The sequence below is a fragment of the Aphis gossypii genome, chromosome 2 (genome assembly GCF_020184175.1).
Source record: "Aphis gossypii isolate Hap1 chromosome 2, ASM2018417v2, whole genome shotgun sequence".
NCBI lineage: Eukaryota > Metazoa > Arthropoda > Insecta > Hemiptera > Aphididae > Aphis > Aphis gossypii.
In genome coordinates, this window is record NC_065531.1 from 81,520,575 (window position 1) to 81,535,627 (window position 15,053).

Below are 15,053 nucleotides of genomic sequence, written 5' to 3' on the forward strand. Positions count from 1 at the left end.
TTTTAATTTTTAATTTTTAGATCTGAAAATATTTCAAACACGACAGATGACAAAAAGACGTTGATCGAGTCTCGATCAATAAATTCTTCACTACATCATCTGAACCATGTTATACGTTCACTAGCAAATCCTAAAGTATACGTGCCTTATCGGAATTCTACCATTACATCGGTACTTAAAGATTCACTAGGTACTGAATGTGCTACCGCGATGATCAGCACTGTAGTATTGAATCACCGATGCATCGCAGTTAGTTTAATTAATACACTTTCACCCAGGACCGGCTCAAGTGTTTAAACACACCTAGGCAAACTTGAGTTTTGCCGCCCCGTACATACTACATCAAACATTTTTTTTTATCTATATACAAAAACATTAAATGCCACCCTAGGCGTGGGCCTATGTCGCCTGCCTCTTGAGCCGGGCCTGCAGTTACACCAATGGTTGATTAATTGATTGTTATCTCTGAGAAACTACATTACAGGAGTCGATCTCTACTTGCCAAAATTCTAAAGAAGTATCGGCAATAAAATACCGAGTCCCAGAAAAAAAAAAGATAAATGAGAAAAAACAGTACAAGGTTATAGAGGTATTTTCTGATTAAATAAAAGCCAAAATACTAGTTATACGTGAAATAATTAAAAAGTTTCTTTAAAAATATTATTTTTTATATGCGTAAAAACAATTAAAATTTTAGTTGTTACCTATTAAAATATACGTATTTAATATATACATATATACATTATACATATATTTATATATATATTGTGAAATCAGTAAATTTTATAATCTATTACTTATATTATATTGCTCAGCGTTTCTCAAATATCTTATATCAGAATACCATTTTAAACATTTTCACACACCAATTCATTTAATAACTTACATTTTTTTTTTAATGAATCTTTTATTAAAAACTAAATAGTTATAAAAATATTATGTAGCTTTATTATTAATAAATAAACAAAATAATATTATTGAAATATAATATTATTATTTTTAAGAAAAAAATTATAATTTTTTTTCTTTTTATAAAATTATATTTTTTTGCCTACTACTTATAAGCATTTCGGTTGAGAAACGATGTTATAGCTTATTAAATTAATTTTGAATATTAATGCATGCAGTTAAAGTAAATGTTATTTCCTAATAACATAGAAAACATAATTCCTACAATACACTTGATAAATGCGTTTGATTAATCTTTTTATCCAAATTATAAGAAAAAACATATTTTAAAATTTATAAATTTCTATATCCATGGCGATACAACTTACTTTTTCTATAAATCGTTTAAAATTTAGAACTTGATTTTTTTTAAATATTTTGATCAATTAAAATTATCTTTTATGTTTATATTTCTGAAATATTAAATTGTATTCACTTCGAGTAATATGTAGTAAATATAAAATAGATGTAATATTATAATTAGTTCAGTACTTAAAATCGGTAATCAATAAATTGTATAAAGTTAATAGAATAATATAAATTACTAAATTTTAAAACTATATCAAATTCCTTATAGTTATTTCCATAGGTATATTAATAATTATTTATTTTACTAGTTAAATGACGTTTTATTAAAAGAAAAAGAACATGACATGTCTGGAGGTTTTCATAGCAAAGTGAAAGAAAACAAGATAGTCTTAGAGGATAAAACAACCAGTAATTTAATTAAATTATTTATTTAATTTAATTTAACTTAATTTTAGCAAACAAATATGGGATTCGAAACTAAACATAATAAATTATTTTTAAAATATTATATTTTTATTATTATTCAGTATTATCTTTTATGTTACCTTAATGTGTCTATAGTACAAAATATATTTATTTATTTATAATTGATAAATACTTTACTTAAAGACATAAAAATAAGTACTAATATTAATACATGTCAAAATAATTACAACTATATAAATATATCATACATTATAAAATAATACATAATATAATGCGACAAGAAATCATTAACTATTAATATCAAGTTTTAATGCTGTATAAACATTGTGTATGAAAATTTTTCTCTATGGTATTTATCAACGGTTTGTCTCATTCAATTATTAATTATTATGACGTAAATTTACATTTTGTACATCCTTTAGTTGTTGTCCTACAAACTAAATATTACTATAAAAGTATGTATTTTTAATTTTGATTTCATAGTTTTTTAAGTTCAATATTCAATTGAAACACCATTTATAGATGTCTTGTTATTAAAAAATACGAAACAATTATTATATTCATTGATTATCAATATTTTTAGAATAATGTTTCTATATAAAAAATATATTCATATTATTTTACTAAGTGTACTAAGTAATTCAAGTTAATTTATTTATATTCAGTAGTTTAAAAAAATACTATTTTTTGATTCTAGATACAGAGAACAACGAGTATTTGATAAATGAGTCAATTGACACACCCGCGTGTTATATGACAAGTTAAAAGTAAGAGATTTTGTATCACTCTTGTTTAAAAAAATAAATAATTATATAGGTAATATACTAGTTGTCTCGACACGTCGTTGCCCATATATTAATAGTTTTCTTTGGCATTTTCGTAGGCCGTGTGTTGGTGTTTACTGTAATATTAAAGACATGAAGTATCTGTTTTGAAATTCTAAAGCGCGTATTATAATCATAAAATACTTAGGTATTACTCGGTCAATTTATAGAAATTATAAAATAAAAATGGATAAATATCTGTGATTAATATGGTTTTTAGACTTAATATGTTTAGTTCTCAATTCTAAATACATTATAAACACTTGGCATTGTTACTATATTTACTATAGCTACTACATGTCTACTTATAGTTATACAAGTTGAACCCGCGCACTTCATTGCCTGTTAAAATGCCAATTCTATAATATGATTCGAATTTTAATTAATTTGTTATTTATTATTCGGTTTAACGGTGTTCAAAACTTAGATATTTTTATTGACTTTTTTGATTCTCAAAAAACATGTGCAAGCACCACTTTAAAATATGAATTTTGTAAAATGCTTTCTTATTGCACATTAAATTTGTGGTACGATTGTACGAATGTATCGTATAAATTGCAAGCATTGATACATCATTGTTTACGCTCTACATTTATCAGTCCGTGAGTTAGTCAAGTAATAATATTATAGTGATTCTGCTTGGCATTGCCCGTGAGACTCTTACCATTATGCGAGCAGTATTTTATCAGGTAGACAATCCACCCGTGGTGGATTGTGGACCCCGCGAGATATGTACGTAAGTTTATAATTTCTAATCCTTAAGTTTCAAAGTTATATCAATTTTTTTTTTTAATACGGTGGATAAAATACAATAACGAGCCATCTGGTGGTTTTTATATTGTTGCCTGTTGGTAAAAAAATACATTTTGGTAAAACTTGTTATGTTAGTCTATTGGTATGATTTTGAGATTTACGGTGGACATTGACTTATTTCGCTAATTCTTTTTTTTTGTTTTTATGGTTTTAACAAAATATAACAACAGGTCTACAACTATTATATTCAATTTTAACCAATAGCGATCTTACAATAACCAAAAATATAGTTTATATTTTCTTGCTGGACAGTGACGTTATTGTTTTCAGATTCCATACTTTTTTGGTGGATTTTCCTAAAATTGTATTACATAAGAACCTTCTCCTGCGACCAATAAGAGTAAATCATCAGTGAAAAATGTTACAAAAACGGGAAAAATAAATAATAATAATAATAATAACTAGCTGACCCGGCAAACTTAAAATTTTTTTTTTGTTAAAATTGTTACCATGGGTTATCAAATTTTTTTTTTATTTGTGCACTTATAAGAGGCCGTAACTTCGGAACCACTCATCCCATAGCGTGCAAACTTAACAGAAACTATCTACATATTAATATTAATGTATCCTGAAATTTTTATCGAAATCGTTTTGGTGGATCTTGAGTTATAAAATGTATTTAAAATGTACACTTCTTTTTATATATATAGATAAAATCTATATAAACTTTTAAAAAACCATCTTTTACCCCCTTAAAAGTTGAATTTTAAAAAGTCCTTTGTTAGTGCACCCCTATATTGCTTAAGGAACCTCTGTACTAAATTTCAAGTATCTAGACCCAGTGGTTTGGTCTGGGCGTTGATGAGTGATGAGGGGCTGTCTCTTATATATGTATACTAGCTGACCCGACACGGCGTTGCCCGTGTGTTACTTTCTTTTTTTGCATTTTCGTATGCCGTGTGTTAGTTTTTAATTTAATCGTATTGATAGTGCTAATATTACGTCGAATTCACAATTTAATTTTGTGTGTGTGTGTGCGTATGTTTTGCTATAAACATAGCACTAGTAGATTCATTGATAACATATATTTATAGGCCGTGAATATTATTATTGAAGCACCTCCTTATATACATTGGTTGTTCTTCCACTTGGGATAAGAATGACTAAATGTAAATGTATCAACACATAAATCAGGTTGTTATAGCAACTATTTTTAAACAAAAATTCCATCGTAAATCACAAAATCCCTGTTTTAGCAACCCTTTAAAATGCGAATTTTGAAAAATCCTTTCTTAGTGCGCCTCTGCGTTGCTTAAGGAACCTCTGCACAAAATTTGAAGTCCCTATACCCAGCGGTTTGGTCTGGGCGTTGATGAGTGAATCGGGGCGGTTTCCTATATGTATATAGATAATTGTTTGTTTATTTTTTATCTCTCAAAAATGAAGCATTCTTCTAACTTAACTTGTAAATGAGACCCATTGTTTCTTTTTTTGTTATTTGATTGTTTTGTGAAGATATAAAGCTGTATAAAATATCCATAGACCATATGTAATAAACACATATTATGTTTTATGTTAATAGTTAATTAATAATGTTAGCGAATTGCAAACTAGGAGGTTGTATGAATAACGAAGTACGAAGTTAAGCACACTAATGCAAACAAAAAAATTGCAATTGGAATACGTTAGCTATACACATTGCTTTGTGCAGAGTCCCGCCGTCTTTGGTTAATCTTAAACGAATCTACATAATGCAATATAAAAATGAACGTTTGTCTGTATATCCTTTATGCATTCATGGACCGTTCATCCGATTGAGATGGAATTTGGTACAGAGATATATTAGACTTCCGTAAAGAAGATATTAATATTTAAAAAGGGAGAGATTCAACCTGGGGAGGTGTTTAAACAAGGATTTTGAGATTTACGATGGAAAATTTTGTTTGTAAATGGTTGCTATATTGGTTTTAATTTTATTATTATTATGGCAACAATAATTAGTTATTCAAAACCTTTCTGGACTAAACCTTAAAAACGTTAAAAATATAAAAAAACATTTAGAAAATATTGTTTTTTTTCCTATATCTAAGATAGAGTATGAAAAAAAACCTATTATTTTTGATCCTTGATCCTTATTTTATCCTGGGACTCAAAAGTCCCGTCAGTCCTTTACGGTCTAGGCGTATAAGTCCCGTTTAGGGCAATTTTTCTTGCGATATAAGGAATGTATTTTTATTATTATGAGATTAAGCACATTTCTGATTTATATTTTTAAAAAATATAAACAGTTAAAAATTCAAGCAAGTTTTTAGAAGTATTTGAAGTTCGTGGAAATATCTATAATCATCATATTATAAGTTTTTTCTCCTTCACGAATATAATTATCTTATAATATAAGCAGACTATGTTCTCTATTACTATTGCACTCATATCAATCTGTTATAAAAATACAAACATTTTATGCAAAATTCTAAATGACCGACAGGACTTTCAAGTCCTACTAACAAAATAAAATCTCATATGTTTAAAATATATATTACAAGTATAAAATATATTTATACATGCCTTATATTATATTATTGCACAATAATAAGTAAAAAAAAGTGCATTATTATCTTCAAAATTAATTAATAATTGCGATTTTCGTCAGCACTTTTTAAGAAACACGTGAACGCGTAATCCAAAATTTCCACGTTGATAACGTACAATGGTGATAATGTTAATTTTTTTTTCTGAGTAAATATGGGACTAAGAAGTCCCGACACACGTTACCTACATTATAAAATAAATGCACTATTTTATATAATTTTTTTTCGCCTGGACTTTATTATTCTGTTAGTCAAACAATAGTTAAATAATTTAATAATAATTTTTTCAATATTTTTTCAATGGGTGTCTTTGGATTAGTCTTTTTTTTGGACACACTGCATAATTGATAACTTTAATATTATTGAGTTTTTAAAAGTACATCCACGGCAATGTATGTTGGACGTTGGACTCATATATGCGTCTATGGCACTCAAAGCTTTAATCAGATTTGTCAATTTTATATTACTTAACGACAACAACTCAAGGTAATAGTTTTTCGTGTGTTTTTTGTTGTAATAAATAGCATTCAATACATTTTTTTATATTGATATACATATTTTATTCAATGAATAGTGGATTTCAAAAAGGCTAGAGTGACCGACTATAATAATAATATGTTTGATCGTTGTTTAGGACGATGGAATTTGTATGAATGTAACGTATGACGTTCATGATGATCGATATAAACTGGATGATTTTGCCATCGGTGACGGTTTCTGCGTTCCGGTGGTCGACGTGACGGCTCTACCCGTTATGGAATTCGGCGATGGAATTAATGATACTCATGATAATTCGAAGATGACTAAGGTTCATTTTAAATTCATTGTTTAATATTAAACATATTTAATTAATAATTATACTTTCGAATATAATTTTATTCGAATGATATAACCATCTAGATATATTTTTCCAAATATGTAGATAGGTTAAATGTTTGGGCATGGATTTATTTTGCATTTATGCGTTTACATCCTGCATAAACTATATTATATGGTACCTAACTATACCATATATGGTATATAACTAATATTTAAAGTCATTACTATATCAATAAGAACAATGTATAAATCGAAATAAAAGTGCTTAAATATATTATATAATTTTCATAAATAATTATTTTATTGTTTTTTAAATGTTTTTGTTAATAAAGGTTCACGACATGTTACCACTCTTTGTGGAATGCGGGATCGGAACTGAGGATATCTTAGTTACCCAGTCAGAACATGATGATAAAAACATATATACGCCATTAAAAAACTCGTTAATTAATCGAGCCTCTAATTTTTACTGGGGACATTATAAAATGATTCAATTAATATTGATAACGATAATTTTAATGTTGAATTCGCATTTTTTTATATCGACAGTAGGATTTGACATTCACAGGTAAATATAATTTAAATATCAAATATAGAAATTAAAGATTTTTGGTTTTTAGTTTTAAAAACACATCGGATGATTTAAATGACGTTTGCAAAATATTTAATTTCATATTTTGAAAAATTAAAAATGTACTTAACCTTTTTTAATGTTTTAGGAAGATTAACTTCATTCCTCGAATTTATTACATTTTCGCGTAAAATAAATCGTAAGAAACATTTTCAAAATGTTTAAATAGACATTTAATAATGCGATTTTTTTTTTTCATAATTCATTCTTAAAATGGTGACACTTATTTGACAGAATTTTTAAATGTCAAAAAATGATCTTCGATTAATTTTATAGTTTTAGTGGATTATTGTATTTTAACATAGATCATTATAGATATTGTTACATTATTTTCTACCTAAAACAATAAACATAAAAATAAATGTAAAATATAAGTTTTAATTTTTTTTATGCTATAGTTTTGTGCTTGAATGGTTAAAACCTTGGGATCCGGTGAAATTATGCCCAGATGGCATTAATAATCTTCAAACTTTTTGCTGCTGCGGAAAATGTCTGAGGGTCTGTGTTAAGACGGTAAAAAAATTTTTAAATAGTACAATAATAATAATTAAACATTTACCTATAATTAATGGAATGTAAAATAATATATAATATACATTTAAATACATTAAAATACAATAGTTCCAAAATAATATTATCCAGTTGATTCTCCATTTATTTGTCATACAGATAATATAAAATATACATGCTATTAATTAGAGTGAAAAACCCAAAATGATCGTATTTCTTACCTTTCTCCACTAAGCTTAGGGCCCCTTGGGCTATATGAAAACGGCAAGTTTTGATATTGACATTTCAAAATTTCTTTGACTGCTTCGTGAGCATCAATTTCGAAGTCGAGATGGAGCTTTTTAACGATTAGAGCTGGACATATTTGCAAAAAGATACTTCCACATTTTAATGTAAATTTGTTTTGTTTTGTTTTGCTTGGTAAAAAAAATAAACAATAGGCACGTAAAAACCATTCACGTATATGTGTAATGTATATAATTGTAAGAATAATTTTGGTGCAAAATCGTATGTACCGTCTCCAAAAAATTCGGTTTGTTTCGACATAAAATTTGAATTTTGGATAGTTGTTATACAAACGAAGTCATTTGTTTCAGGAACAAAAATAAATTGATCATTTTTAAACAAACATAAATCATTATTTTGCATATTTTTTAATTGGGATATAGCTTCATTTAAAGAAGTAGAATAAATTGGATATTGTTTCCTTTTTTATCATAAATCGCCTTTCGCACTGATGTAATATCATTGTTCATAATATTTGGTAAGCCACTCGCCACTGTTTAATAACTCTGTTCTAATAATTTTTAACGGTCTTGTCGATGTATTTTCATCAGCTTTTCGTTTACAATTTTCCTTCAAAATCTGTCTTTCAATTTTTTGGTTGTTATTACTTGTATGATTTACATGTTCACCATTTGACGAATGAAAAGTTTTGTCTATTTTCGTTAATAAACTGGTACTACAACTGTTATTGGGACATTTCCATTTCATTAATTCGTCTTTACGTGTTCTTACATATGAATTTTTATCATTGTTTAATAATATAAGATCTTTTCCACGTTCAGACGTTATAATTTTAAAGTTTTCCATTTAACACCACTATTATACACTATTGCACTATATTACGTTGTTACCGCACTGTCCACCAAACAACTGAATTTGGCAGTATTAATAATTATTTACAGTTGAATATCTGCAGATACGTACAGTGTACATCTCGTTATCGTATTTATTATCTTTATTACTAAATAAGTATAAAACTAAATAAATATCTGGGATTTATCTGATATATATTTGATTTATATAGATCTGGGAAATCTTAAAAAATGTAAAAATGACTTAAAAAACTAAAAAAATGCACTATAAAAATGCATTTAAATTATATTTATTATAGCTTAAAAATTGGAAAAAAAATTTATATTTTATTTTTATTTTTATAGTATTGTTACTTGTTTAGTTCTGGACGTAGTAATTAGTTACTAATTCAGTTATACTTATCAAGGCCTAGCGTTGTTATCGTAGATAACTTGTACCTATATATATGTATGGTATATACTATATAGGTTTATAACGGCGATAGTTTGAGCGGAAAAGCCTAGCTATGATAACATTTTTATCGATGATAGCTTATCGTGCTATATAATTCATTATTAACCGTCGATAGTTTGCGAATGTCTCTTGTTAATCGCAAGCATTTTTGTACATTTTATAAACAAATTGTGAAAAATGCATTTTTTTAAAAAAATACAAAAAAAAAAATCAGATTTTGTAAATGGCAACGGCACTAAAAGCATCGTTCTCAATCGTTTGATTTTAAGGTACAAAATATTGTTTCTTTGATTTGCCGACATCGTTCTCAATCGTGTTGCTAAAAAGGTAAATACGTTCTCAATCGTACAACACCGATTCGTACAATATCCTATCTGTTGTGGTTTGATGTTGGACTAATATAATGCTATCAAAAAATAAAAATGGTCCTATTTTTTAAATGTAATATTTTACGTTTTACATTTTTTCATCAATAGTTTGTAAGTTATGTTATATGCTTATTACATCCTTGAGGAATAAATCGAATAAAATTGTCTGTAGACTGTAAGTATAGTAGCACAGAACACCGTTACTCTTTCTCGATTAGGGCTTATTATTCTAATTCTCAATGGTTCTGTGTGTTTTAATTTTATTTCATTGATTATAAATAAGTATTTATAATCAATGGTTATATTTATTATTAACGTGTATCCGAACCGTTTCTATGTTTATTGGGTCAATGTAATTTTCAGGAAATTAATCGCGGTATTATAGACAAATCCATATTCATAAAGTTAAGTAATTTATTAAGCATTGTAGGTATGTATAGTATCTTGCACAACTTAGTTTAATATAATGGCGGTAATGTACAAAGGCGTATTCCGGTCTAATTTTACTACTTTTCAAACACTTTTTTTAATACATCGTAAATTTATGGTTTTTAAATACTTCATTATGAATCTCGTTTTATATTTTATGTTTAAGAATTACATTTATTTAATTACTACAAATTGTTAAATGTATATATTTAGAATACACTTGCTAATTAAATAATAGGTAAATTATGGTTATTTTTTATTTAAACGATAACATATCTTTTCATTTTAATACAAAAATTTAATAGCCGACACATTGATATTAATACAAAATAAATAACAATAATAATAACCATATAAATAATTACAATTTACCTATTTTTACAGTTCATGCAATTTACAAACACAGACTAAAACTTATTTTATTTATTTTTATAAAAAGTTTAATAAAATTACAAAATATATATTATATAAGTTTATACATATAGGACATAATTTAGTACAATTTGATATAATAAATAGATATTGGTAGATAAACCGGCATTAGTATTCTAAATGAAACGTGTTGGTTGATGCCTTTTTTTTTTAACAATATTTTTTGGTCCTATTTACCTAACATCAGTGGCTCACTCATATAATTATACCATCAATATCTGCAATTTTTAGATTAAAGACAAAATCAATGAAAAAGTCATAGATAGCTTTTGCGATTGTCAACTAGCGTCATACGTTACGGATTCCCCTAATACAGCAAGTGATCACCGACTGTTTAAGGGTTTGACTTGGAGTGACCAAATGTTTGATGAATACTTGACGTTTATAAAATCGACACTGAAAATATCGATTTATGTATTCATCATGCTCTTTATTACAATATTAATTGCTATGGTGCTGTATAAACTGTTCCGTTTACAACAGAGCTCTAACGACATGGATTTTGACAAGTAAATATAACATAAAGATTTCCTTTCAATAGTTATATAACGGTTTAATGGATATAAGTTCAAAAAAAAAAGGCACATGAAAAATTTTCGGTATTGATTCGAATAAAAATTATTAAAACTTAAAAGTATTCAATATTCATTGTAGGTATAAATGTTTGTTAAGTATCAATTTTATCTTTCCTAATAGTCTCCACTAAATATATCTATATCAATTATTTATTTATTTATTTTAATTTCTTATTATTATTTTTTTTTATATATAAAAAATAAATCATGTAATTTCTTGTATAATAGGAATAGGATAATTGTGTTTAATTGTTAAAAACTTAACCTAACCAATTTTCTATGGACAAAATCAATTTATGCTTAAAAATTTAACTTTAAATCTATGAAAATCGATGTTTTTTCTGAACTGAAAGTAAATTCTTTTAACAGAGATACTTTATGTGTCACAGTTTATGTATTTTTTTTTGTTCTTCTATTATAAATTATTTTCCAAATGAATGAAAATAAATATAACATTACATATTATGCGTATTTAAAAATTTATTCGAATAGATTTGAAATTCTATTAAAATAAATATAAAAATGGATAGGTACCTACACTTTATTTATTTCAATACTTAACAATCTCACAAGACTGATTAAAATACAATACATTTATAGAATAATAATATTTTACTATTTATGTAGTATCTTTTTCCATTCAACTCTTAAATTATTATATTTCTCTAAATGGCTATATTTATTAATTATTAATAACGAGAATTTAAATTATATAACTACAATTTATTTAATAGCTATGCTCGTATTAATAAAACATTATTTTTATGAAGTACAATTCATACTAATTGGATATTTGTCAAATTGACGATTCTTTTTTCATATAATATTCGTTTATGTATTTAATATGATAAAAAAAAAGTATAACTTTGTAAACAGTCAAACTATAAATGGTTATTATACATGTAAACACGGTTGTTAAATTTAAATGAACAATTCTCATCTATTTCAATATTGTAGGTAATTCAAAACTTTTAAAAATCGATGAATTTACAATATGTTAACGTACACATAATAATTTTAGCTCTATAAACATTGTATTAATGAAAAAAGATTGATAATTATTACACTGCTTTGTTGTGAAAAAAAAACATAAAATAATAGAAAATAAATATATACATTTTTTAATTTATGTGATTTTATAGATCCAATACTCAAAATAACAAACAACCAAGTCCAATTACGGTAAATATTGGGCTTGAGAAATTACCAACTTGTACAGATGAAAAATGTCAACCCATTTATTTTAATACAAAGGTACAGCAATATTTAAATAACGAACAACCAAGTCCAACTACGGTAAATATTGGGCCTGAGAAATTACCAACTTGTACAGATGAAAAATGTCAACACGTTTATTTTAATAAAAAGGTACAGCAATATTTAAATACAAAAAATATGAATTTGATAAATTAAATGTTAAATTAGTTATAACTAGTAACTATATTATTTGAACATATAATATAAATTTTTAAATTTAAAATTCTACAATAATTCCAAAAAAATCTAATTCCATTGACTATTGTTTGGTTTTGTTAATCTGACGTAAGCGAATCGTTGTAATAATAATACCTATTGTAAGTGGTAGTTAGATTGATAAAAACGTTGTGAACATCAGCTGTAGCCCATAAGCGCAAAATACGACCCGAACGCAACCCAAAAGCGCAAAAATAAATACCTAATCCATAAGCGCAAATCAATTTTATAAAAAAAGTGTATTTAATTAAAATCGTAGTTATTAATTATTATTAATATTTAACCAAGCATTAACAGTGATATTAAAATTAGTTTAAAAAATAAAAAATATTATTTCGAGTATTATTTTAAATTATTTAAATAAGTGTCAAAAAATAAGTAAAAAAAAAAAAAAAAAAATACAATTTTGAGTATTATTGTTCAAATTAGCACGCAGATTGTCCGCGACCGCAGCTCTCAGACAATTCCTGTACCCCTTTGACGATTTTGGTCGCGCGGTTATCGCCCTGCTGTCGCACACTCTGTGGTACGCTGCCGGGCCAACGACGTTGCTACCGGCCTCTCTATGGCTTTTTCGTCCGAGGCGTACGTAACCTCCCGTTGCCAACTCGGCTTCAGTCTTTGTCCGTCTTCGGCGTCTGTGTGTTCGTGCTCGACCCTTTGTGTGCCGCCATCTTAAACCTTGTGATCATATTAATTTGTAACATAATAGCTTTTACGCCGTGTGTGCGGTGTTTTTCTGCGTCGAGCTTGCGGCTCTCAGCTTTGTGCGCCCGTTGTGCTGCACTTACGTGGTCCGCCAGTTGTGTCGGTGTGCGTCTACCGACATAATATAATATTTTGTGCATTCGCTTTTGCCGTCCGTAGACTCGCGTAAATTTGTTTATATACATACATTTATTCTTATATTAGCGTCGCCGTCAGTGTACCGTCGCTTAAGTTTACGTCTCGTATATTATAATCGCGTTAGTAGGCTCGCGTAAACTTACGTTGGTGCTGTACGCCGTTAGCTGTGCGGTATGCGTCTGCCGCCATGACTTGACAGCTATTCTCAAGTTTGGACTCAGCTCGAGGTGGTGATGGCTAATTCGAGCGGTATCGTTATTTTATATTCTAATTTATATTTTATACTTATTTTGTTATACTTATTACGTATGTAAATCGTACTATTATTACCACCTGGGCGCCCATTTAGCCATATTTTATTATTATTGTAAACTTGATTCTTATCATTATATCGTTTGGTCTCAACTTATATAATATATATAAATACTATTGTGTATCTTATTCTTTATTTATATAATCGTATATATACGTACTGGGGTAACCTGCCTGTCCTCGATACATCGCAAGTCATTGCAAATGACCACATTATTTGCAGGGTTTGCTGCACTAGCGCATAAAACAATTATTTTTAATTATTTAAACAAGTATCAAAAAATCATTAATGAAAATCAGTAAAAAATAAAAAAAATAATTTTGAGTATTATTTGTTGCTGCAATCTTTCGTGGAACGGGTAAAGCCACGCGTACACGGAAAGCGTCAAGTGTCACACGTTAGGTCAATAAAATATTGTATCAAGTAATACAATTTATTTTTGCGCTTTTATCCCAATACCAAGGTACAAAAGCGCAAATTTATTTTTCGCTTTTGAGTTATCGAAAAAAAGGTTGATTTGCGCTTTCAGGTTTCAATGTGAACGTAGCGTCAGTAGTTCCTAACCTTTTTGGTACTACGGACTACTTAGAGAACTTTCGATACGTTATACCTCAATTTCATTCCCTATTTTTCTTATAACTAAGAATCTATTTTATTAATCACAATTTAGAATTTTGATTATGAATAAATAAAAAATAATGAAATTCCTTATAACAGGATTTTAATAATAATTATAATTGATCATTTTTTATTAAAGTTAAAAATAAATTAATAATTTAACGCAAATCAATATTAAAAAAAAAATGTATCTCTACCGATAAAATCAAATCTTAATGTAGAAACAAAACTATCGGTTGAAATAATAACATTCATTTTACTGTATAATAAAAAAATTTATAAATAAACGACGTATTATACACTATTCAGTTTTTGTGTTATGTCTCATAGGAAAACGAAATATTTAAAATATTTTTAAATTTTATTAGTTTGGCTCACGTGCCAAGGTACACTACGGTCGCCAGTATAGAAGACAAGTCACGCCGGACGAGTACCGGCCACGTGAATACATCAGCTCTCGTCCGATCACGGAGATTGATCAATCATCATCTCCGTCACCAGGACAACCATCGGCAACAGTTACAGCTCAACAGACGCCGACCACCCAATTGCAAGAGCAATCCACCATCAACCTCCACCAGGGCCGCATCTCGCGGGACACCTCACAATGCCTCGCGGACCACCAGAGTTCCGAGGATCA

At 27.5% G+C, this 15,053-nt stretch overlaps 1 protein-coding gene across 1 annotated transcript in view; it reads left to right on the forward strand.

Moving 5' to 3' along the window:
• LOC114131600 (kinesin-like protein KLP2) overlaps nt 1-15,053 on the forward strand; it is a 36,656-nt gene that overhangs the window by 14,002 nt on the left and 7,601 nt on the right. Inside the window, exons 8-9 of the mRNA XM_050200266.1 lie at nt 21-249; nt 485-589. Of these exons, the coding sequence (XP_050056223.1) occupies nt 21-249; nt 485-589 (334 nt within the window). The remainder of the gene's footprint in view (nt 1-20; nt 250-484; nt 590-15,053) is intronic.